The 23,586-nt window shown below is 46.0% G+C and overlaps 1 protein-coding gene across 4 annotated transcripts in view; it reads left to right on the forward strand.

The window, feature by feature from the left end:
- The window catches only part of akap9 (A kinase (PRKA) anchor protein 9), a 136,310-nt gene that overhangs the window by 45,927 nt on the left and 66,797 nt on the right, over positions 1-23,586 (forward strand). For all 4 annotated transcript variants that reach the window (XM_080837555.1, XM_080837556.1, XM_080837558.1 and 1 more), the window contains exons 9-22: positions 1,467-1,568; positions 2,861-3,008; positions 3,866-3,945; positions 4,062-4,194; positions 4,465-4,562; positions 5,735-5,852; positions 6,430-6,661; positions 11,501-11,558; positions 13,293-13,613; positions 14,166-14,516; positions 15,748-15,936; positions 18,115-18,242; positions 18,815-19,029; positions 21,267-21,493. In XM_080837555.1, the coding sequence (XP_080693681.1) occupies positions 1,467-1,568; positions 2,861-3,008; positions 3,866-3,945; positions 4,062-4,194; positions 4,465-4,562; positions 5,735-5,852; positions 6,430-6,661; positions 11,501-11,558; positions 13,293-13,613; positions 14,166-14,516; positions 15,748-15,936; positions 18,115-18,242; positions 18,815-19,029; positions 21,267-21,493 (2,400 nt within the window). The remainder of the gene's footprint in view (positions 1-1,466; positions 1,569-2,860; positions 3,009-3,865; positions 3,946-4,061; positions 4,195-4,464; positions 4,563-5,734; positions 5,853-6,429; positions 6,662-11,500; positions 11,559-13,292; positions 13,614-14,165; positions 14,517-15,747; positions 15,937-18,114; positions 18,243-18,814; positions 19,030-21,266; positions 21,494-23,586) is intronic.

Consider the following 23,586-nt stretch of genomic DNA (forward strand, 5'->3'; position numbering starts at 1 on the left):
AAAAGTGCCTAACCTGCGTGCGTGCGTGTGTGTTGCGGTGGTAAGTGAAGAGCAGGGATTGTGATACGGAGAGAGGCTCATATGTATAAGAGCTTTCTCTGATTGCGGAAAGTAATCACACCATCAAGCCCTCTGCCCTTTCAAGCACGATCTCCAATCAGATTGCTCTGCTACGGCTACTTACCCACTCAGTTGCCCCAACAACAGAATAACTGTGAAAAAAACTACACAGGAACAAGAAACGGGGGAATTTAGTTTCCTCCCCTCATGATTTTGCTCCCTTGTTAAAAGTAGGGTTGGGCAGTGCAGGTTTGGCACTTTGTCTGACAGCTCCATCATAAAAAGAGATTCAGCTCTGAAAATACACACAATTCCAGGGCAGAAACAGCATCAGTAATCGATCGGATTGTCCCTTTTGGGACTCCGGCAGTGTGATTATTATGCCTCTCAGAAATGTAATGCACCCCAGAGTCAGTCTCCCCTCACCCCCCTCTCTCCATCCCCCCTAGCGTCATGCAGGAAGAGAGTAGTGTTTTTCAAGGTGAGTTCTTGTTGTTGTGTTGGTATGGTTACCTGTGTCTTGCCCCTGTTGCCATTGTGCTTGCACTAAGGGGGTTCAGGCTCTGGGCTCTGTAAAGCGCCTAGAGGCAATTGTATTGTTATGGCGCTATATAAAAAAAATTGAATTGAATTGTACTCTTCTCTGAGCTTGTTGTGTTCGGATGGATACATGTGTACCCTTCTCTGAGCTTTTTGTGTTGGTATGGTTAGCTGTGTACCCTTCTCTGAGCTTGTTGTGTTGGTATGGTTACTTGTGTACTCTTTCTGAGCTTGTTGTGTTGGTATGGTTACTTGTGTACCCTTCTCTGATCTTGTTGCATTGGTATGGTTACTTGTGTACTCTTCTCTGAGCTTGTTGTGTTGGTATGGTTACCAGTGTACCCTTCTCTGTTGGTCTCATGGGGTTTCAGTAGGCCTGGAGCCGTGCGAGCAAAGTGCAGTATCTGTCAGCTCCCAATGTTCCTCTTGTCCCCTCAGGGGTTTACCTGTCCTGTGGTGCCGTAAGACACACACTCATACCCTGCAAATAGATACACATCACTTCCTTACTCATGCACACACACACACACACACACACACACACGCACACTCTCTCACACACACACACACACACACACACACACACACACACACACAGTCTGTCTCTCTCCCTTCCTCTCCATCTTTCTTTGATTCTTAACATCTCACTTCCTTTCTTTTTCTTTGCTATCTATTCCCTCTCTTACTCCTTCTCTCTCTGTCTCCCTCTTCCCCCTCTTTCCTCCTCTCTCTCTCCCCCTCCCTCACTCTCCCTCTCACTGTACCCCCCCCCCCCCCCCCTCCCTCTCTCTTTGTGTTGTGTTGTTCTGACTGTTGTGTTGTTCTCCTCTTCTGTGCTGCTCCACAACATTGCGTCTGCTCCACAGGAGGAGGGCAGCGTGAGTGCAGGCGACAGCGATGGTGAGACATCAACATCCGCCGTCCGTCCGAATACTGAGACCTGTGTTCGCTCTGAGGCTGGGGATCATGTAAGTGAAATCTCAGCTAAACTCTGGGGCTCTAAAAGAAGGACTTTCACCACATAAATGTTGCAGTTGCAGGCATGACGTGATCAGTGTTTGCATACATTCGGAAGAATATAAATGATGTTAGGGAGGCGTTGTTCTTCAGACATGTTAACTTTACGCTTGGGTGCCTGAACTAGCTGAAATATTATATGTTTGTACACTTGCTGTAGACTGCTGTATATCAGGACACTCCTACCTACTTTAGGTGCACAGACAAACCCTGTGTTGTTGTAGTACATAACTGGTGCATCTGACTTTTGCGGTCAATAACAATAAAATACGTTTTCAGCATATTTACCATTACAAGACTTTACACAGTGTGTAGACCAAAGACCAGGTTTGTTTCCCAGTGGAAATGATTTGTTGATTTTTTTACTAGAATGGATGCCAGGAACAGCAATGTAATTGGTAATCTACTTAATCTTGAGATGGCTAGTAACAAGCACTCAATCAAATAAATGTTCTCTGGCCAAACCAAACAGTAGCTTCCAGTCATCTTCATGTGTTATAACTTTGTTAATGTGAAAAATACCACCTGGTCTTCCCAGCATCCCAGATGTTTTTTTCACATGGACAGTAAGGTTTCATCTGAAGGCACTATGATAAGGTGCACCTCAATCCAGTTGAAAAATGGAAACTCGTAGGACTCATAAAGTTGTTGTTGAGACGCACCCAGTAATTTCTTCCAACTGACCATATTGAATGAGGTAGCATCAATCATGTCTCAAAGCATCCTGCCTCACTCAGAGGGAGGCTACATTACTGGCTTGCGGAGAACAGATGTTGCAGGTTTTACTATGCCGAGTTAAATCTAGGGAAGAGTCCTTGGGTGAACCCACGTAAACGCATTATGTTGTGTCTTCTATTTATCACACTTTACATCTTTGTTCACCTGCCTCTTTCTTGTCTCTCATTCGCTCCCTCCTATCCCCTCTCTCTGTCTGTATGTCTCTCTTTCTCTCTGTCTGTCTGTCTGTCTGTCTGTCTGTCTGTCTCTCTCTGTCTCTGTCTGTCTGTCTGTCTGTCTGTCTGTCTGTCTGTCTGTCTGTCTGTCTGTCTGTCTGTCTGTCTGTCTGTCTGTCTGTCTGTCTGTCTGTCTCTGTCTGTCTCTCTGTCTGTCTCTGTCTGTCTGTCTCTGTCTGTCTGTCTGCTCTGTCTGTCTCCTCAATCTCTCTCTCTTGCTCTCTCTCTGTCTCTCTCTATCTCTCTCTGCCTCTCTGTCTGTCTGTCTGTCTGTCTGTCTGTCTGTGCAGGCGGAGTGTTTGCTGCGGCTGGAGGCTCAGCACATCAGTCTGTCTCAGCTCCACATGGCGCAGCTGGAGCTGCAGAGAGAGAGCTGGCAGGAGCAGACGCAGCAGCGACTACATCCTCTGGAGCAGCGTCTGCAGCAGGGGGAGAGAGGTCGGTAGGGGAGAGAGAGAGAGAGAGAGAGAGAGAGAGAGAGAGAGAGAGAGAGAGAGAGAGAGAGAGAGAGAGAGAGAGAGAGAGAGAGAGAGAGAGAGAGAGAGAGAGAGAGAGAGAGAGAGAGAGAGAGAGAGAGAGAGAGAGAGAGAGAGAGAGAGAGAGAGGAGAGAGAGAGAGAGAGAGAGAGAGAGAGAGAGAGAGAGAGAGAGAGAGAGAGAGAGAGAGAGAGAGAGAGAGAGAGAGAGAGAGAGAGAGAGAGAGAGAGAGAGAGAGAGAGAGAGAGAGAGAGAGAGAGAGAGAGAGAGAGAGAGAGCGCTAGCTTTTTGCACCACTTGTAGCAGTCGCTGCAGACACAATAATGGAGCTGTGCAGAGGAAAAGGCAGAGGAGAGAGGTAGAGATAGAGGGCAAGAACTTCAGGGGGAGAAAGAGATAGTGAGAGAGGGCAAGAACTACAGGGGGAGAGAGAGCCGAGTCTGTTGAGTGCAGAGCTGGAGCCCTGGTGTCTGCTGGAGAATCAGGCAGGCCTCTAAATGGTAACAGAAAGGTCAGCCGGTTCGAGGGAGAGAGAGGAGGAGAGGGGGGCACATCAAACAGACTGGTATTTTGATCCATTTTTCATGGTGGCACAAGTGTGTACACACACACACACACACACACAACCATACTTACAGTAGCACACACCAAATTACTGAACTTTTCCAGTATGCCACAGAATAGTTTGAAGCTTGTAAACATGGTTATATAAAGTTGAGGACTCCTTGATCTTGTGGAATGAATACAACTTGTAGTACAGGAATATACTCCTTAATGTTATCTTTAGCAGTGATCATTGTGATTGTGATAATTTTTCAGCATACCAAGAGGAAACCAGGTCTACAAAATACCAGAATGTAATTAATGCCATCTCAGAAGAATGTAAACAGGTCATACAGGTAAGGAATGGGGATGTAGCATGTACTTGTCTGTTTTCTAATTGACAGTCAATGCTTTAATGCATGACATTTTTTTTACTTGAGTCGATAAAAGTCTTGATTTATGTCCATTTCAGTCATTTGTTACTCTCCTGGGTGAGGAGCTGCTTCTCTCTCTATCGTCTGAAGAAGATGAGGTGGAGTGGACGAGAGCAGCTGCTCCAACCACCAAAGTTACTGATCCAGGATCACTGGTGCAGGAGGCTAAAGGTTTGTTTGGTTGGTCAGTTGCAGTGTGTTAGGACCATTAAGTCCGTTCCTTAGATCATTTGGATTACTAATTACTAATAAATAAATAAATACTATGCTCCATGTTTTACTATGACACATTTTGATAATGTCTTTTCTGGTTTCATCAAACTTATTGGCACTAAAGTAGTTACCTCTGCTATGAGTCATAATGATCTGGCGTGTTCATGAAAAAAATGGTTTGTTGCAAGAGGCTAATGTGTGTTTGTATGCTTTTGTGTTTGCGTATAGATCTGTGCAACAGCCTGTACCAGCTAAGAGACCACATCACACAGGAATACAGTCGACTCCAGCACCTACAGGCCTCACTGATGGCTAATGGGGACAAGGTAGGACTTTCGGTCATCTTAACAAAACGTACTGATGTGTAAAATGTTTGTGTTATAAGGGAGCAAAAGAGACATTTTGCGAGAGAGAGAGAGAACAGAGAGACGGGGATAGACAACAAGAGAGATGGGGAGGGTGAAGACCGGAGAGGAAAATGTTTTTTTATCGCAGAAGGAAGGTAACTATGAATCGGCCGGACTCAGCGCGTCTGTTCTTAAGGCAGCCTCTATGTGGGATGGAGTGAGGAAAATTAATGCTGATATCTGTGGGAAAATGTTTGTGTTATAAATGAGAAAGAGAGAGAGGGATAGCGAGAGAGAGGGACAGCGAGAGAGAGGGACAGCGAGAGAGAGACAGAGAGAGAGAGACAGAGAGTGCGGGACAGAGAGTGCGGGACAGAGAGTGCGGGACAGAGAGTGCGGGACAGAGAGTGCGGGACAGAGAGTGCGGGACCGAGAGAGCGGGACCGAGAGAGCGGGACCGAGAGAGCGGGACAGAGAGAGCGGGACAGAGAGAGCGGGACAGAGAGAGCGGGACAGAGAGAGAGACTGGGGCCAGGTCTCCACCCCAAGGGGAATTGTACAGTCCCCTACCCTCCCCCTCCTCAGGATAATGAGGACGGGAGAACGGAAGACACAGGATGGTGACTGACAAGCTACTTCACTCTTTGAATTTGTCAGAACTGGGGCTGCAACCGCGGTACTCGGTGGTGTATTTTTACCTTAAACTATTTCACCTCGGTAACGTCTAATGAATGAGCACTCGGAGAGAAATTCTGCAAAATTCTGCTTACAGATAAACAATCAAAAATTCGCAACAAAAGAAAGAACTTCCTATTGGAAGTAATTAAATACTGGGGAGTTTCGTTGCAGTATTACCGCAATCCACAAGGTGGCACTTTTTCGAATGCCGCTGTAAGGAAATCTCTATACTGCTGCAGCCCTAGTCAGAGCATTCTGATTGGCTGAACCTGAGTAGTGGCAGTTCAGTCATGATCTGGGGTAGGGGATGAGCACACACACACACACACACACACACACACGCACACGCACACACACACACACACACACACAGTCATATCTGTTGAGACACATTCTGATTTATGCATTTAAGTATGCTCATTTGTGCGCTGTACACACATCCACATGGTCACGCTTCCCCTCTTGACCTGCAGGTAGCATCACTGCAGCAGGCCTATGAGGAGCTGAGAAGGACCAGCAAGGAGGACGTCTCTGACCTGCGGACCCAAATCCGCACACCCTCCCTAACCCAGGCTTCTGCTGATTGTCACGGTAATTTCATTTGTCCTGTTTAATATGGATCTCACACACACACAGAAAACTCTTCCCAACCAAACACTCTAAAACTCCACTCGTTTCAAAGCAAAAATGTTCTGCTTTCAATTTCCCTCCCCCCCTCTCTCTCTCTATCTCTCTCTCTCTGTGGCGCAGTGCGTCATTTGGAGAGGCTTGGTATTTGCAATCATCTGAAGCACTTATGATGTTTGTTAAGGTCCTGGCTCGACACCAAGCACTTGTTTCTCTGAGCTGATGTCTCTGTCCTAAGCAATAATTGAATACATTTTAGCCAGCCGTGCTATAATTAGGTCATTTGGTGAAAAGTTATGCCTGACAATCCCAGATTGATTTAGAGCTACCGTTACCCTGTTAGGCATTGTTAATGTTTCATTTTTTAAATGTCCTTCATTCAACATGTACAATAATAGTTTCCACAGGCCTTGTAATACGCCTTGCGTGCGTGCAGTTGGCGTGTGTGCGTGCGTGCGTGCGTGTGTGTGTATACCGTGTATGTGCCGTACCCACATCCCTGCATCTCCTCATGAGTTGTGTTGCCCTGTGATGTCTGTAGACATCCATGAGCGAGGGCAGGTGCCCGCGGCGCAGGCCGATGCCTCCGAGCGCTTAAGGGCGGAGTTCCAGGAGCGTCAGGCCCAGCTGGAGAAGCACCACCAACAGGAGGTGGAGCGCCTCCGCAGCTACTACCAGCAGCAGGCCAAGGAGACGCAGGAGCGCTACGCCACCGAGGTCATCCTGCTACAGCAGAGGCTCCAGGAGCTTACGGGCACAGACGCAGAGTTCAGGTACACATCTCAGAGGTTCTTGGTACTTAAAGGTACAGTCTGCGGTTCTAATCCAATACAGCAAAATGTTCCTCATGAGCCACTAGTTGTGTGTGCGGTCTGTGGTTGACTCAGTGGTTGAGCGATACATTTTTTATGTTTGGACCAGAAAGTGTTCCACTACGTGATGTGGCCATTTTGTTCCTGCAACTTATGTTCATGATGCCATTAGAAAACGTGGCATTAGAAATGGCTCATCAAACCAAGGGGCCGAGACCAAAGCCTCAGGTGTCTGGACAAGGCTGGATAGAATCAAAATTATTCTGTGGACCACTGATGTTTGGTCTAGAAAGTGCTCTATGCAGAGCTAAAAAGCTAGTTCAGATATGTCATTTTTCCAGTTACGTGTGATGTGTCACCCTTGGGTCCGAGCTAGCTGATAACTCAGACAAGCTTTTGCTCACCAGCTCTGGATGAGCTGATTTGTGTTTATTTTATGTGACAGAGAAGCTGCTCACAGTGCCAGCAGTCAACCTTGACCAAGGGGTTATTATAATGGATGATGTATTATCCACACCAGAACAGGGGATCATCTCTTTGCAGCACCGGCTTGTGTAACAGCAGTGGAATGACTTGGTCACTGATGTTAAGTCTTAGGGTGAAATTAGTCGAAATGAATGCCTTGCATGTATTTCAGATCTTCACAGCCTTGTGACAGGAAGGGAGAAGCAGTCAGATGGAATGTTTACTGTTTGTCTTCTCATGTCCGTCCATTCATGCTGTGCTCTTTATTGCACATACGTGTTTAGAACAACTGTAATGACATAAAAAAACAGTGGTTCGTGTTCTTCAAGTTGATGTTTATCGGTTCTGAAATGGACCTTCCTAGAGATACAGTACATGCATACAAGCCATTTTAAGTCATACAAATAAGGTTATTGACCTATGTATGCTTGATTATAAAACCCTGGATTACATTAGGGGTCATTTCCTTTTAGGGAAAGGGTACTCCTGTTCCCTCTTGTGAGCGTCTGAAACATTGATAAGGCATGTCGTCTTGCTCGTGTGGCTGCTGCTGCTGCCATTGCCCTGCTTCCCTGCTGTCGGAGAGCGCTTGACCGGCCCAGTGTCTGGCCCACCATCCTCCCAGGGACATGTGACCCCATCACACTCCCAGGGGAAATTTCGAGAGATGCCGCCACCACCGCTGTCCAGATGGCTTCACAGGGGAGAGTGTCAGGGGCTCGTGTGGGTTTGGGGACATGCTGTGGCTTGCCTGCCTGCCTTAAAGTCCATCTCAGTTTGATTATCACCTGCTCAGTCCTCCTGGCACCAGGAGTGGTCCGGTGTCGGTACATTGGGAATTGAGTTGGTCAAAGAAAGAAATTGTCCGCCATGCCTCAGAGATTTATTTTGCTGCTGTGGCAAGCTTGGTAGGACTTTTACATCCTGTATCATGTTTGTTTGCAGAGGCACCAGCTTTGTGAGTAAAAGCCAGATTGTGAAAAGGGAGGGGCGCGTTTTCCCAGTAGCTACCGTCTAGCCCTGAGTTTGCACACACATCGTCACACGTAACCTGATGACCGCACTACATTTCCCATAATTCAACACATTGTAGCTGGAGCCGCGGCAGCGTTTCAAAGCCGAGTTATAGTCAGTTACAGCACGTTCCGGTTAGCTAACTTCTACAAACAACCACAACACACGTCAGTTCAATAAACTTCATTTATCTACTTAACAACATAGCGAGCAGTGAGGTACCCACTGATTCAGTTACAGATTTCATTCCGTTCACAATACCTTCGTTAGTCATTCAAACACACGCAACACAACACTCACGAGTCAACTGCAGGTCTCCTAGGTTAGTCCGCAAACTGGTCCGTGTGGAAACGCAAGCCACATTGGAGCTAGGTCCTTATTCTGTCCTGGGACAGTGTAATTGGGTTTTGCTAATGGAGAGGGGTGCTGAGTTGCCGTGAATACTTCCGTGTATGATTATTATTGCTGATGTGATGTATTTGAAGACTATTAGTGAATGAGGAAATGTGTATGAATATTTATATTTATTATGATGTGATATTATTATGCTAAATGTGTTTTCTATGGCTTTTGTAATTGTTGTTCTGTGAATATTGTATGTATAGATTTACCCATCCTGGTGAGTTCTCCCAATAAGTAATTGATTGGTTGGCTTATTTAAAGCTAGTGGGGAGACTGGGTAGAGAGACTCGGGGTTGCCAGTGTGTTACACGTCAGCTTGCTGTGAGGCTGTGTCTACTTACCTGAACAGGAAGTGAGTTTTGTATTGCCTATGAAGGGCCGGTTTGATTTCTGTTTTTCCAAAGTATTTTCTTTATTATTCTTTTTGTTATTCTTTTTGCACTTGCGCACTTGTAAAATAAACCGGCACTATTTTCTCACTTAAACTTGCTGAGCTGCGTCTTGCTTTTTGCCCTTGGAACCTTGGTTGTTGCGTCCCGTCCCGTGTGTGAATTGGGGGTGCAATACCGCCTTTTCCACACAGATCTAGATGTGTATCTCAAGGAAGTTAGAACCCCAAAATCCAAATCCAACTTCAGACCTGGCTGTCTTCTGTCTTCTTCCAGCATGTTCTTATCCACCCCCCTGATGAAGCCACAGGCTGATTAAACCCTTCTCTTCTCTGTTGGGGATGCAGTCAGTCGCTTTCCACCTGTTTGCCTGTTCTGTTGCCTGACTTACTCAGCAGGAGTGACAGGTGTGCACAGAGCTCATTAGAGGAGGCGAGGCGCCTTAAATATTTTAAGCCGATAAAAGCTCCCACACTCTGTTTATCAGTGGGCCAATGACACAGCACATCCTGCCACTACAGCACAGCCCTGCCACTAAAGCCCAGCCTATGACCTGCCACTATAGCCCAGCCTATGACCTGCCACTATAGCCCAGCCTATGACCTGCCACTATAGCCCAGCCTATGACCTGCCACTATAGCCCAGCCTATGACCTGCCACTATAGCACAGCCTATGACCTGCCACTATAGCACAGCCCTGCCACTATAGCACAGCCTATGACCTGCCACTATAGCACAGCCCTGCCACTATAGCACAGCCTACCACCTGCCACTAGAGCACAGCCTACGACCTGCCACTATAGCACAGCCTATGACCTGCCACTAGTATATAGCCTATGACCTGCCAGAGCACAGCTTATGACCTGCCACTAGAGCACAGCCCTGCCACTATAGCACAGCCTATGACCATGGTGCCTAGACTTTTCACAGCAGGCCCCCCTTTGACGATTAAAAAGTATTTGCTGCCCCCTACACCCCACATCCCTCCCCTGAAGAGGGGCGCACTCTGATGGAAGCATTGGCTATGGCCTAAGCACTATGAGATACCATGGGACCTTTTACCTTTGTTAAGGACAAATTATTACTTCCTCGTATTTATTTATTTGTTTATTGTTTTTTAAGGGATTTTTTTTTCATAAGTGATTATTAATTCATACATACTCAGGTTTTAAGTGGACCAGTGCTTACTGTGTTTTCCTAATGTTAGCTAATGTCAGCGATCAAAGCTTAAAGCCTCAACTCAGGATGAGTTATTTTACGAGACTCACCTTTGTGAGAGGGAGCTGTAAATGTCACGCTTCGGATTAGTGATTATGTCAGGAGCTGATGATGTAGATTATTCTCAGAGCCGCGGAGAATTCAAGACATTTTGTTATTTTACTTGTTGGCCTGTGAATGTGGTGCCATCTATTGGTGAGATACAGAAAGATGTTGTCTGGCCAGATTATGTTTTTTGGTTAGAATGATGTGTCAGAAATATAATGTTTTTTCTGCTTATATAAGTTAGTATTTTGATCTCCTCATTGAAATGTTCATATATATTTAATAGGCTAACAGTTGTTGTTGTTGTTGTTGTTGGTGGTGGTGGTGGTGGTGGTGGTAGTTATAGTAGTAGCAGAGGTATAATCGTGGTATAATTTCTGCTGTGACTACATAAAGCTATCAAAGCTTCTAGCACAACAGACCCAGTGGCTGTGAGACTTCATTTTGTATTCAGTTCCTTTCATTTTTAAATGGGCTTTTTGCGTGTCTGTCTGTATCCTGTTAAAGTAATGCGATTTGCATGAGCAGTCATTTGATTGGCAATTGATGTGTGCACTATCAACACTAACACGTTTTAAATGAACAAAGTGACTTTCATAACTAAACATACATTTTTGTTAATTTAATCTGTTTGTGAAAAGACTCCCTAATGCTTAAATTTGATAAGAGCTCATTTCAAATTTGATGGCACATGGAAAACAAAACAGTGATTACAGTGAAGCAGTGATTAGGAAAAGCAGTCATTAGCAGTTAATTAGTACATCATAATGATGTAGCACATGTGAATGCAGGATTAGGAAACAGTTTGGTATAGAATTGGACACCAACCAAAGATGGATGGATGGATAGATGGATAGATAGATAGATAGATAGGTAGATAGATAGATAGATATATAGATGGATAGATATATGGATAGATAAATAGATAGATAGATGGATTCATAGAGAGATAGAGAGATTGATAGATAATTATCATTTTTATTATCATGTTCCATGCAAAACCTTCCTGTAAACTGTAACACATGACAAAACATTAAACATGAATTCCCTACCCCAACCCATTGTGTTATGAACTGTTATGCATTTACACATTGAGTGATACTGATGAGAGTGCACCATTTAGCATCAAGTGTTGAAACGAGCAGTTGTGGCTGTGCACTCGGCGGGATTGAACGCTTGTGTGTTTTCATGCTGATGGTAGAGGCACTGAACTATTGACCAGTGAAGGAAGGATAATCAAGTTGTCAATAACCGGTTTGTCTTTCAGCATACCGAACATCAGGGAACATCCCATGCCAAAAGAAGAGGAAGGTGAAGGGTTTAAGGTCAGTCTTTTTAAAATATATGGTCAAGGTGAATTTTTTAACTTTTAACCATGTTAGGTGTCATAAAAGCATTAGTTTGGAATTTCTGTAACTGCATGCAGTTCTTCAGATAAAGAGCTGGAATTGCCGTTAATGCATTGCAGTTGGTTTTACCAAGGTTATACACTTAAGAGGTGGAATAGGCTTCATACACAAAGGGCACGGTGATGTCAAAGTCCATGAAAACAATCTGCCTGGTTGATTTCAGCCGTATCTACTGTGTTACTGCTGCCCAAATACAGCCGGATGCCACCTCTTCTCCTACTCTGTCCCCAGTCCACATGTGTCCCCTGCTGTAAGAGGCAGATAAGCAGGGTGAATGGCGGAGAGAGGCAGACAAAACACTTTATTTAAATCAAGTGACTCATTGTGTCGTCAGCGCACACAGCTGAACCGTGCCTATGGCCAAAACCTGCCCCAGATCATGGTCTGCGTATCACACCACACCACACCACACCAAACCGAGGCTGAACTCCAGTGTAGCCGCAGCAGCAGCAGTGGTAGTAGTAGTAGTAGTATGATGAAATGTTGGTTTTAGTAGTAGAAGTAGTAGTAGTATTACCAATAGCACTAGCAGCAGCAGTAGTAGTAGAATTATTAGCAATAGCACTGGCATCAGCAGCAGCAGTAGCAGCAGCAGCAGCAGCTGTAGTAGGAGATGCAGCGCGTGGAGTATTAGCAATAGCAATATTAGCAGCAGAGCAGAATAGCAAAGAAACGCTCTTCAGGCTGCATGAAAGGCCCGTTTTCTCCGCTCAAGTGAACAAGCCCACTTTTTTTCATCCTCTCTCTCCCCCTCCACCCATCACACACACTCACTCTCACTCATTTGTTCACTCACACGTTCGCTCGCTTGGCAGCGAGGCACAAAAGCGCTTGCAGTGAATCAGAGGAAACGAGAGAAAGAGGAGGAGGAGGAGGAGAGAACCAAAGGGGATCAGAGAGAGGGGACACTTTGGAAGAAGAGTGGAGTGGAGAGGAGAGGAGAGATTTTATGAGGAAGAGAGAAGTGCTTGATGGCAACATCAGCAGAGATGAGATGAGATGCAATCTCAGCCTGAGTGGGGGACAAACATGAGAGGTAAACAGCACTTGAAAAATATGAGATGGTCATGGCGCGGGATGTCAGGAAAAACACATACATTAAAAGAGGCAGAGAAATGATCAAACAAACCAGCGTGAAGCTTTCTGGCTGCAAAAAAGAGCGATTGATATGCTAAAGACTAAGAAAAAAATTGTGACAGAATATGCTGTAAACCAAAACAGCAGCACCACACTGAATATGACTGTCTTGCATGCTCTATAAAAGTCTTGTGTTAGCGGCGGTTCATTTATCTATCAGCCTTCGAGACATCGAATGCAAATGCACACACACACACACACACACACACACACACACACACACACACACACACACACACACACACACACAGCCTGCTGTTCTATGGGAGGGGAGAGGAGTTGGCCAAGACAGTGGCACCCACTGATCACTGGCGCCTTTTTTCTGTTTTTCAAAACTAAATGGAGCGCTTTTTACTGAGCCCTACATTGAACTGAACACTGCCTTCACGGACGTATTTTTGCATACTCATCGCCTGTCGTCTTCTCTCTTACTTCTTTTCTCTCTCTCTCTCTCTCTCTCTCTGTCTCTTTCTTTCTCTCCCTCTATGTTTCTACTCTCCTTCTCTTTGGTAGTTTGAGAAGGATGTTTACGAGGAGGCAGAGCTGCAGGCGGCGTCTTTGAGGTCGTCATCGTCTACGGCGGCAGGGCTGTCACGGCAGCTGCAGACGCTCAGACAGGCTCTCTACCACAAGTACCTCCAAGAGGTGACTGCTCTGAAGGAGCAGCACCGTGCCGAGCTGGAGCGCCTACAGAGGGAGAGGCAAGGGGAGGAGGAGGAGGAGGATGGAGAGGAGGAGGGGCACCCAACGGTCAATGGAGAGCAGAGGTCCAGCAAGAGACGGGGAGAGCAGCTGACCCACTCTTTGGAGAGGGTGGAGGAGGAGATTGCTAAGGTACAGAGCGGGGAAAAAGGAGAGAATTCGACTCAGAGAAGGAGAACAGGCTGATTAAGAAAGGAAGAGCAGGATTTAAGAGATTTTCAAAGAAATAAAACAGAGGAAGAGAATATTAGGGAGGGAGGGAAAAGAAGGAGAGGTGAGGCAAAGAGGAGAGGGGAGTTTTGGGTTCCTCTTAAATCAGATTCAGAAGCTTCATTGTATTTACATGTATTTTAAAATAAAACTTCTGCTGTGGAAAGAACATTTAAAAATAAAAAATCCCCTTTGTTTACCATCTATAATGACATTCTCATAATTAGGAACAGTATTTGAGAATTTTATATTTTAGATGTTGCTTGACAGTCGCAGAGAGCATCAAATGTATTTTTTATAGGAGCTTTTATGGAGCGAGTCTGTTTTCAGTTCAACTGTGTAGTTGTCCTCTGATGTGTACCTCTTTAGTCTGGAGACCAGATGCCAGAGGAGAAGGAGGAGAAGGAGGTGTTCTGTTGTTATTCATCATTGCAGTGTGACGCAGTTGTTAATTAGTGTGTCCTTTTCTCTCAGGTCATAGTGCATATGTCAGTGGAGTTCGCCCAGCAAAGTGAGCTGGCTCGTTTGGCCAAGCAGGCACGGGAGACCTCCTCAGCCATGCAGACCCAGCTGCCACAGGAGGAGGAGGTGGAGGTGGTCGACAGCCTAGGGCTCCCCGCTGAGAACCACCGGGAGGAGATGCGCCGCGTGGAGTCTGAGCTGCGGGAGCGAACGGAGGAGCTGCGCGCTCTCAGGGAGCAGCTGAGGGCGGCCGGAGGAAGTGCGGCCCAGACGGGGACGCCCGTGGCGGCGGCGGCAGCGGCAGAGGAGGAGACGGTGGCATGGGGCCTGGCAGCGCAAGCCCACGCCGAGCCCCGGACAAAGGTGAGCTCTGTTCTGCCTGTCTGCCTCTACTCATGTGGTCTGCATGCTGCCAAGTACTTAGAGCCTTTCTCTAAAAGACCTTTAGAGCCTTTTAGCCTTTAGAGAGAGAAAAAAAAGGTCCTAAAGTGACACAAAGAGCTGAGGCTGACATTAGTGATGGAGGGTGAGGACTACAGGAGTTGATGACAACGGAAGTAAAGTCAAGTGTAAATTATTCTTTTAGATAACGCTGCCAGTCCTGCAATGGACTTGATTGCCTATATGTGTGTGCATGCATCACACTTTCTCTATGTATCACACACTGTGTGTGTGTGTGTGTGTGTGTGTGTGTGTGTGTGTGTGTGTGTGTGTGTGTGTGTGTGTGTGTGTGTGTGTGTTTCTTATGAGGAAGTGGGGTCAGCGAGCACATATCTTGAGAGCGAAAGAGTGGCAGTGAGAGAGAGAGAGAGAGAGGGAGAGAGAGAGTGAGAGAGTGATCATACCCGTGCTGTGCTGTGCGTGGCCGCCCGGTCTTTTCACAGAACATTTAGTGCATGAGTACCCCGCTGGGCTGCTGGGCCGCTTCCCTGGCGATGTGATAGGACAGGAGGACTTCATATTCATATTCCCACACGACACGGGTGTGTGCTTTTAAATTAGGCTCAAAGTGGAGGCATAATCCACAGTGAGGCCTTTATTAATTCCATTTCGCTCGTGGCCCCTTACTCAAATTAAAATATCACTTACATGCAGGGGACGCGTTTCAGTTTATTTATTTTTTTATGTTGTCAGATATTGAATTCACTCGCTGATGTCGTGTGCAGTGAGCGATGCAGACAAGCTATTCTTTTTCATTAGCACGGCCTGCTCGCAGATTACATTCATGTCGCACAAAATGATTACAGCCTCCAGGAGCTCACAGATCCCAGACCATTCATCTGCACAGTCTGCATAGTTTGTGTCTACAAGCCACCATCTTGTAGAGCACATCTGTATTCAGAGGATGCTGAGTAGAGCACTAACCTGGAGATTTAGACTGACTTTCTTCTAAGGTGTGTGTGTGTGTGTGTGTGTGTGTGTGTGTGTGTGTGTGTGTGTGTGTGTGTGTGTGTGTGTGTGTGTTTGTGTTTGTGTGTGTAAATTATATACATCCTGGTGTTACCTAGGTGAAGTACATGATGTTGTAGATGCACATAGGCTATGTAAATCACACTGCGTGTGTGTGTGTGTGTGTGTGTGTGTGTGTGTGCAGGCTGAGGCGAGTGCTGGGTCGGAGGCTCTGCTGGAGGAGCTGCAGAGGGAGCTGGGGCAGCAGGAGCAGGAGCACTGCAGGGCCCTGGAGAAGCTCCGGTCCGCCCACGCCAGCCAGCAGGAGGAGCAGAGAGACCAGCAGCTCCAGCTCAGCGCCCAACTCCAGAAACTCCATGTGCAGCTAGAACAGGTAAAATACGGCACGTAGCCTCACATCAGGTGAGCACAGCTAGAACAGGAACGATACGGCACGTAGCCTCACATCAGGTGAGCACAGCTAGAACAGGAACGATACGGCACGTAGCCTCACATCAGGTGAGCGCAGCTAGAACAGGAACGATACGGCACGAAGCCTCACATCAGGTCCGGCACATAGCCTCACATCATGTGAGCACAGCTACAACAGGTAAGATAAGGCACGTAGCCTCACATCAGGTCTGGCACATAGCCTCACACCAGGTGAACACAACTACAACAGGTACGATCCAGCACATAGCCTCACATCAGGTGAACACAGCGAGCACATTCGCAGTTCATGTACGTCGTCAAAACTGGCAAGGACTGAAAGCACTTGCGCTGCTTAGCATACAGCTTCTCAGTTGGCAGGTACAGCTAGAGTACGAAGCCAGCAGGATCTAGTGACCACACATGTAGCATAGCTCATGGCTATATGATCAGAATCAGAATCAGAATCATGTTTATTGGCCAAGTACATTTTCATATACAAGGAATTTGTTGTGGTGTTTAGTTGCTCTCAATGTACTTTAACTGAAAATGTGCAATATATCACAACAGTATAGGATCAAATAAATAAATATAATGTAATATAAATATAATAATAAATATAATACATTTTCAAGTGTTCATTAAGGTGACGACAAGGGGAAAAAAACTGTTCCTGTGTCTGGTGGTTTTGGTGTGCAGGGATCTGTAGCGCCTGCCAGAGGGGAGGAGAAGAAACAGATTATGTCCAGGGTGTGAGGGGTCTGCAATAATTTTCCCTGCCCGTGTCCTGGCTCTGGTGGTGTACAGGTCCTGGATGTCTGCTGATCTGACTGTCCATTGTAGTCTGTTCCTGTCCAGTTTAGTGGCCGATCCAAACCAGACAGTGATAGATGAGCAGAGAACAGACTCAATGACTGCAGTGTAAAACTGGATCAGCAGCTCCTGAGGCAGGTTAATGTTAATAAAGGTTAATTATGATACAGCTAAAGCAAGGATCTAGTGTCCACACATGTAGCATAGCTCATGGCTTTGTGCTACAGCTAAATCAAGGATCTAGTGACCACACATGTAGCATATCTCATGGCTATATGATACAGCTAAAGCAAGGATCTAGTGACCACTCATGTAGCATAGCTCATGGCTATGTGATACAGCTAAATCAAGGATCTAGTGACCACACATGAAGCATATCTCATGGCTATGTGATACAGCTAAGGCAAGCACAGCTGAGCGGACAGTTCAAATGTCTCAATGACTGAAGCCTGCCACAGCTCCAAAGCACAGCCACAGTAGTTGCAAAGCACCAAGATGTAATGGTGCAAGTACACAATAAAACAAGCACATTGGTTAAGCCGATGCTATATTGTGTGTGTGTGTGTGTGTGTGTGTGTGTGTGTGTCACTGCGCTAGGATATGTTAGGATGCTGCAGCTTTTACAGTAAGAGAACGGTCACCCAGACGTGGGGAGAATAGCAACAAACTGCTTTATTTGCTTTCATGTGATCAGAGGGAGGCAGAGATGAGAGGAGCAGATGATGGACAGACTGTGACCACAGAGTGGCACATGCTGCAGAAGCAGGGCTACAGCGTCCAGAGCACCTCCACACAGACAGAGCAGGTAACAGGGACTGTGAGCTCGAAGGGCTCTCAGGGTCCTGCCTCCTCAGTGAGCTCCCTGCGTCTTTTTTCCCTCCTGCACTCTCTGACACTCCTTTCAGTCAGCTCAGCTCACGTGGTGCTGCTAGTGTTTGTTTTTATAGTTCAGTTTCACCGTGTCCTACTTGAGCTTTGCTCCTGTCACCCGTCTCCTTGTGATCCTTGTGATCCCATTCTCTCGACTTTCGTGTTTTAATTTGCACTTCCACTGTTTGCCAAGAGATGGCGCTTGCTCACGCCACAGCCTGCCAACACAGGTGCATTTGTTGCCATGGCAGCTCAGCCGATAGTAATGTTTCTGCCCTTCGTGACTCTTAGGGCTGCGAGTGTGTTTATGTTTGTGTGCGTGTGGGTACTGCAGTATCCCTACTGCATTTGAATGTGGTTTTATGAGGAGTTATGAGTGCGTGTCAGTTTTGAGGTAAAGAGGGCATCAATGACTGGGTTTCTGTCTGCTCTCGCACTTCTGCCCTTCCGACGACTGCAGCAGGGCCAAAGGGATGAAGAGGAGGAGAGGCCGAGGAAGAGGAAGGAGGAAGTAGGAAGAGGGGGCACGTCGGGAGCTCTCTCGCCAGATCCTCATGACACATCCTCTGATGTCATCACCACAGAGAGGTACACATAAAAAACTATTAATATCAATAAAGTAATAAAGTAACTGTTTTAGAAAAAAAAAAAAAAAACTTTTTGCACAATTATCTGAGATGATTATTTTTGACTATTGCGTTGGATAGTAAGGCTTGAGAGACTTAGTAGAGCCCGGTTGGGTGCTAGGTACATTTTGTGCTTCTGTGTTTGCTCACTGGGTTTATGTGACGCACCCATTGTTCTTCCTGTGTCATTATGGAAGCACTGAGAGCAGGGCTGGTGACACAGCCTTTGTGTTCTCTAAGTAGCCCTGGTAGCCACAGGAGAAATCATTTCTTTTACAATAACTGGTTGATAAAATATCTGTTACACTTGTGTGTGTGTATATATAAAATTGAAATTTATCATATAAATAGAAAAACTTTAAAACTGTTTATTTGAATGTATATGACATTAATAGGTTACATTGGAAAGCAATAATTCCCTAAATATGAATTTCGAGTGTTGTGCTTGATGTCCTAATAGTATGATGCCATATCTAAATACTTGTTATTTGTGTGTCTGTGTGTGTGTGTGTGCGTGTCTTTGCTTGCGTGCAGGAACCTGCTGCGTACGGCTAATGAGCGGCTTCGCCAGGTGCTAAGCGATGTTCTCAAGACCACCGCTGCTGCTGAGGAGACCATCGGGCGTCACGTAGAGGGCCTTCTGGAGGCCACCAGCAGGGGGCAGCACTCGCCTCAAAGGCCCACCTGGCAGAGGGGCCCCGCCGAGACCTTCAGGCCCTTCAGCAGCCACTCCACTGGACCCACCGGAGGTCCGTATTACAGATAAACTACAGTTAAAGAGTTGTATGACAGATAAACATTCAGTGGGTGGAATGTTTTTCTGAACCCTTACCACCTATGCTGTTCTGGCCTGACCTGAGTTTGATTTCAGATGAGTCTATTTGGAACTACATTCAAACATATAAAAACGTTTATACTAGAAACAAGAGCATCCTAAATCTTGTCCACAGTCAGACAGACAAACAGACGGACAAATAAATTAACGGACCCGATCGCATAACCTCCTTGCTGGAGGTAATGAAAGGATTTATATTGAGTTGACAGTTTAATGAAATGGATTAAGGATAGATGTAGAGACTACTAGCTCACACAAAAAGCACAGAGCCTCACTTCTGATATTCCATTTCAGAGTTGGTTATGAGGTATGACAGTAATGGTTTTAATTGGAGTGCTACTGAGGAAGCAGCATGAAATATAACTAGTATAGCAGCTCATGAATCTTGTATGGCGGGATTGTTCTTCCAAAGCTGTCATCAGGAATATCGTTATCCCTTCAGCAGGTACTGGCATACTGGTTTGTAGAATGTTGTAGAATGAACGTTCTAAAGAATATCGGGTTCCATCAGATATAACATAGAATTTTTTTTTAATCTTAGCATTTTTGTTGATGGTGACATTCTTTTATTACAATGTCCAAAACTCCCCTTCTCTTAAAGAAAGGAAGTGTTAATTAAGGAATCAAGGAAAAGGTTCATTGTGTCATCACACACACAATATAAAGATGGTTAGGTAGGAGCACTAAATGTCCAACAGCTCTCAAGTAATCAGACTTGCAAAGTATCTACTTGCAAGTGTGATTATGGTTGTTATATTAGGACACTTGAGCTCATTGGTGTTGAAGTAACACTATGGAGTTTCTGGAGCCGCCAGGAAGAGGCTACTCTCTTCTGGACTATTCAGTAACTTATTTGCTGTCTTGATTTGTCTTGGGTTGACTGTGTGAGGAAAGTTGCTGGCAAGCTAGCCAACATAGCTATCACAATAACATTACAAAGAAGCCGACGCGAGAGCACTTAAACTACTTGCTAACAACGAGATGTCTTGCTAGTAGCTAAACTTAGCGAAACCTGTTGAAACTTTGTTTATGCAAACTAGCTAGTCAACAACTTTCCTCACACAGTCAAACATCAAGCAAGTGCAACAAAAGACAAAGCAAGACAGCAAATAAGTTACTGAATAGTCCAGCAGAAAGAAGCCCCCTTCCTGGCGGCTCCAGAAACTCCATAGTGTTACTTTAATGACAAAAGTTTTCTGAACTTTCACTGAAATGAAAACTACTGTGACGTATTTATCAGGCCTTAGACTGTAGTGCTGTGTAAAGATGTCATACATCATAACACCATGACAAAACTTGTCAAAAAGCCAAATGTAACTTTTCTCATTAAAATAATCACCTCGCCCTTCATCCCCTTAAATATGCATAGAATATGTATTCCTCATACCATGGTCTGTGTTAGGGGAAGGTGTGGCGTGTGCAGCTCTGCTCTCATCTCCCCTTTAGCTTAGCCTGAAGACAGCCAGTTGAATAAGAACATTCCCATAATTCACCTGTGTGTCTGTCTCACTCTGCCCACACATGCACGTTACGTGTCGGGGATTTAGGTTTTTGCTACACACACAAATGATAGGGATCAGAAGAGGGATTGTTCTGTTTGTTGTTTGGGAAGAAAAATAACACTGAATAAAAAATGGGTTATCTTGTTATGCATCAGCTGTCAGCTTGTGGTGGCTGAATACACTTTGGTTTTGTGGTTGATGTTGGTGCTGTCGTACCCAACAGAGTCACTTTGTCATTGAGCACAGACCTTTCCTTGTAATGGAGGGACATTCGAGGGTTGGATAAGGGAGAGAGAGAGCAGATAGACATGAGGAGAGAGATGGAGGGAAAAAAAGAAAGAGAGATAGAGAGCGATATTGAAGAGCAGTGGGAGATTGACTCTCAGTTTGAATAAATAATGTTTTCAGCTGTTTAACAATATTGATCTTGGAGGACAGCCACAATTCACCTTGAATGTGAATAGCAGAGCTCCATATAATGGGGAGAAATCTCATCTCTTCTTGGCTGGTTAACACAACTTAATATTTCATTAGACTGTTTTTTTTTGCACATTTTATCAGTACATGTTTAGTCATCTGAGAGCTGTGATGAGAGATATCAGAAAGGCATTGAGAACTGTTGTTTTTATTTTTAATTGCTGTCGTGTAGACGGGTCGTCTGAGAGTTGCCATGGCAGCGAGACAGTGGCGGACGGCGCAAGCGTGTGGTCGGGCGAGACGGAGGTGGACGAGGGCCTGGAGATGTCGCAGCAGCGGCTGGAGGGCTCGCTGGCCGGGGCGGTGCTGGAGAACGAAGAGTACCTGACCACTATCAGCACCCGCCTGCAGGCCGCCGTGGAGAAGCTGCTGCTCGCCATCACCGAGACCGCCAACCAGGTACGGCATGCTAGCCTCAGAGATGGCAACCGGCACGGTGCCAGCCCTGATCCGGTGTGGACCCGGCAGGTCAAAGTTCAATATTTGCCTGGGAAATATAGAGCTAAAGCAGTGCAACACAATCAGCCGAGCCTAGCTCATCAATCAATGCCATTTGACACATTTTTCAAAAAGCTAGGTTTTTCCCAAAAAATTGTGAGCGGAGGCCACCCTAGTCTGGCCTCCTCCCTTCGGCGGCACGAAATGGACGTGCAAGCCTTGGCTACTGTGAAGCGGGAGACTTACAACGATAAGAAAATTGGAATACAATGATGTGAAGCGTGTCATGTAGGTTTACTTCTATGTGTTCTAGTACAGATTTTCATGGTTCAAGTCATTTCATTCTGTGGATGCTTCCCCCTTGCTTTCTCCAGGAGATGGCACTGATACTTGTGCAGTATGTAGAACGTATGAGTTCTAGAACTTCTATCTCAAAAGCAGAAAACTGCTGTCAAGCATGCTGTTCAGACACATAATCTCCAGTCCCCAGTCTCCTCCACCACCCCCCCTCCAGTGGCCACCGCCTGTCCCCGTGGAGACAAGCGAGGGGAATGGTGTCTCTGTTCCGGAATGGCCACACAATGGCCTGGCTCATTCCCTCCGGTTGCCCATAGATACAGGCAGATTTGCATAAAGCTTTGTCCTGCTCGGCCATTGATGATACAGCTGCCCTAGGACGTGTCCTCTTAACCCCTCCCCCCTCTCTCACACTCCTCTGTGTGAGTGTGTGAGTGTGAGTGAGTTGGGGTTTTACAATCAAACATTTTGATAACAACCTCATTGATCGCCATCCCTCTGACAGTGTCAAAAACACAGCTGATCTCCACCATGTGGCCAAATACCCTCATGATTTTTGCATGAATTTGGGTGCTACTTTACCTGGAAGGTTTAAGAAAAAGAAAAAAACGTGGGCAGGGAAAATATACTGATGTTATGGGCAGGCGTGGGCCTGTGTTTCCCCAACACACAAACAAACACAAACATGCTCACACCTCTCTTCTTTCATACTTTCAGCCTCTTAAAACACTGCCTTAGGTATACTTTAACCCCACCTATGCTAAGGTCACTGGTCTTCAGCCTCAAATCAGTAATAGATCTCCTCCAGTATATGTATATAGACTGTAGGACAAATGACCTCTGTTTATTGCACTATAAACACGTGATTAGAACTGTCTATTTGCTTGTAAAGTTATCAGTTCTTGACAGGGTAAATTTACTTTTTGTGCCCGATGTAAGGCTGATTTGTTAAAGGTTTGCAGAGGGGTTAATTATTTATAGTGTTCATTCTCAAGTGTGGCCGCCAGGGACAGACTGTGAATGAGGATTGATGTTGTGAGGCCCTCAGGAATGTTGTCGTTGCTTGGCACTTGTTCTGCCCAGATGATCTTAAAAGTGAGAGAACGAAAAGAGGTGGTTGATCAATAACTTTCCACCATCGATCAGAGTGAGTGGGACTGAGTTGCCAAGTTAATGAAGCTAATTTGGTAAGCGTTTGTGTGTGTGTGTGTGTGTTTGTTTGTGTTTGTGCGTGTGCGTGTGCGTGTGCGTGTGCGTGTGCGTGTGCGTGTTTGTGGACTGTAGCCCTGCCTGTCATAACAACTTGCTCAAAAAATCCTCACCAACGCGGGGGTATGAATCCTGTTAGACAAGCTCTTAAGAAAAAAGGAGTGTGTGTCTGAACCACATCAGCCGAGCTGTACCTGCCCCCTCTCCCACGAGCTTCAGCCTGTCAGCTCCACCCACATCTGCTCTGTGTCCTCCCGCACTTGCCCACAAACCAGGAAGAGGCACACTCTCCCAGCACGCAGCTTAGCTCAGGCTCGGCAGGGGGACAGGGGACAGCTTAGCGCTTTAGCACTCCACTCTTAACAGTGTGTGTTTGAGTGTGTGTATGTTGGTGGGAAGAAGGATAGAGGCAGCCCAACAGAGACACGCAGAGACTTACCGGAGTAAAAGAATGCAGAAAAGGTTGTCCCTGTGACTGACAAAGTGAGGGACACAGTGAGTAGTAGAAAAAGAAAAAGAAGAAGAAGAGGACGACAGGAGGCAGCTCT

The sequence above is a fragment of the Sprattus sprattus genome (assembly GCF_963457725.1).
Source record: "Sprattus sprattus genome assembly, chromosome: 4".
In the NCBI taxonomy this organism is placed as follows: Eukaryota; Metazoa; Chordata; class Actinopteri; order Clupeiformes; family Clupeidae; genus Sprattus; species Sprattus sprattus.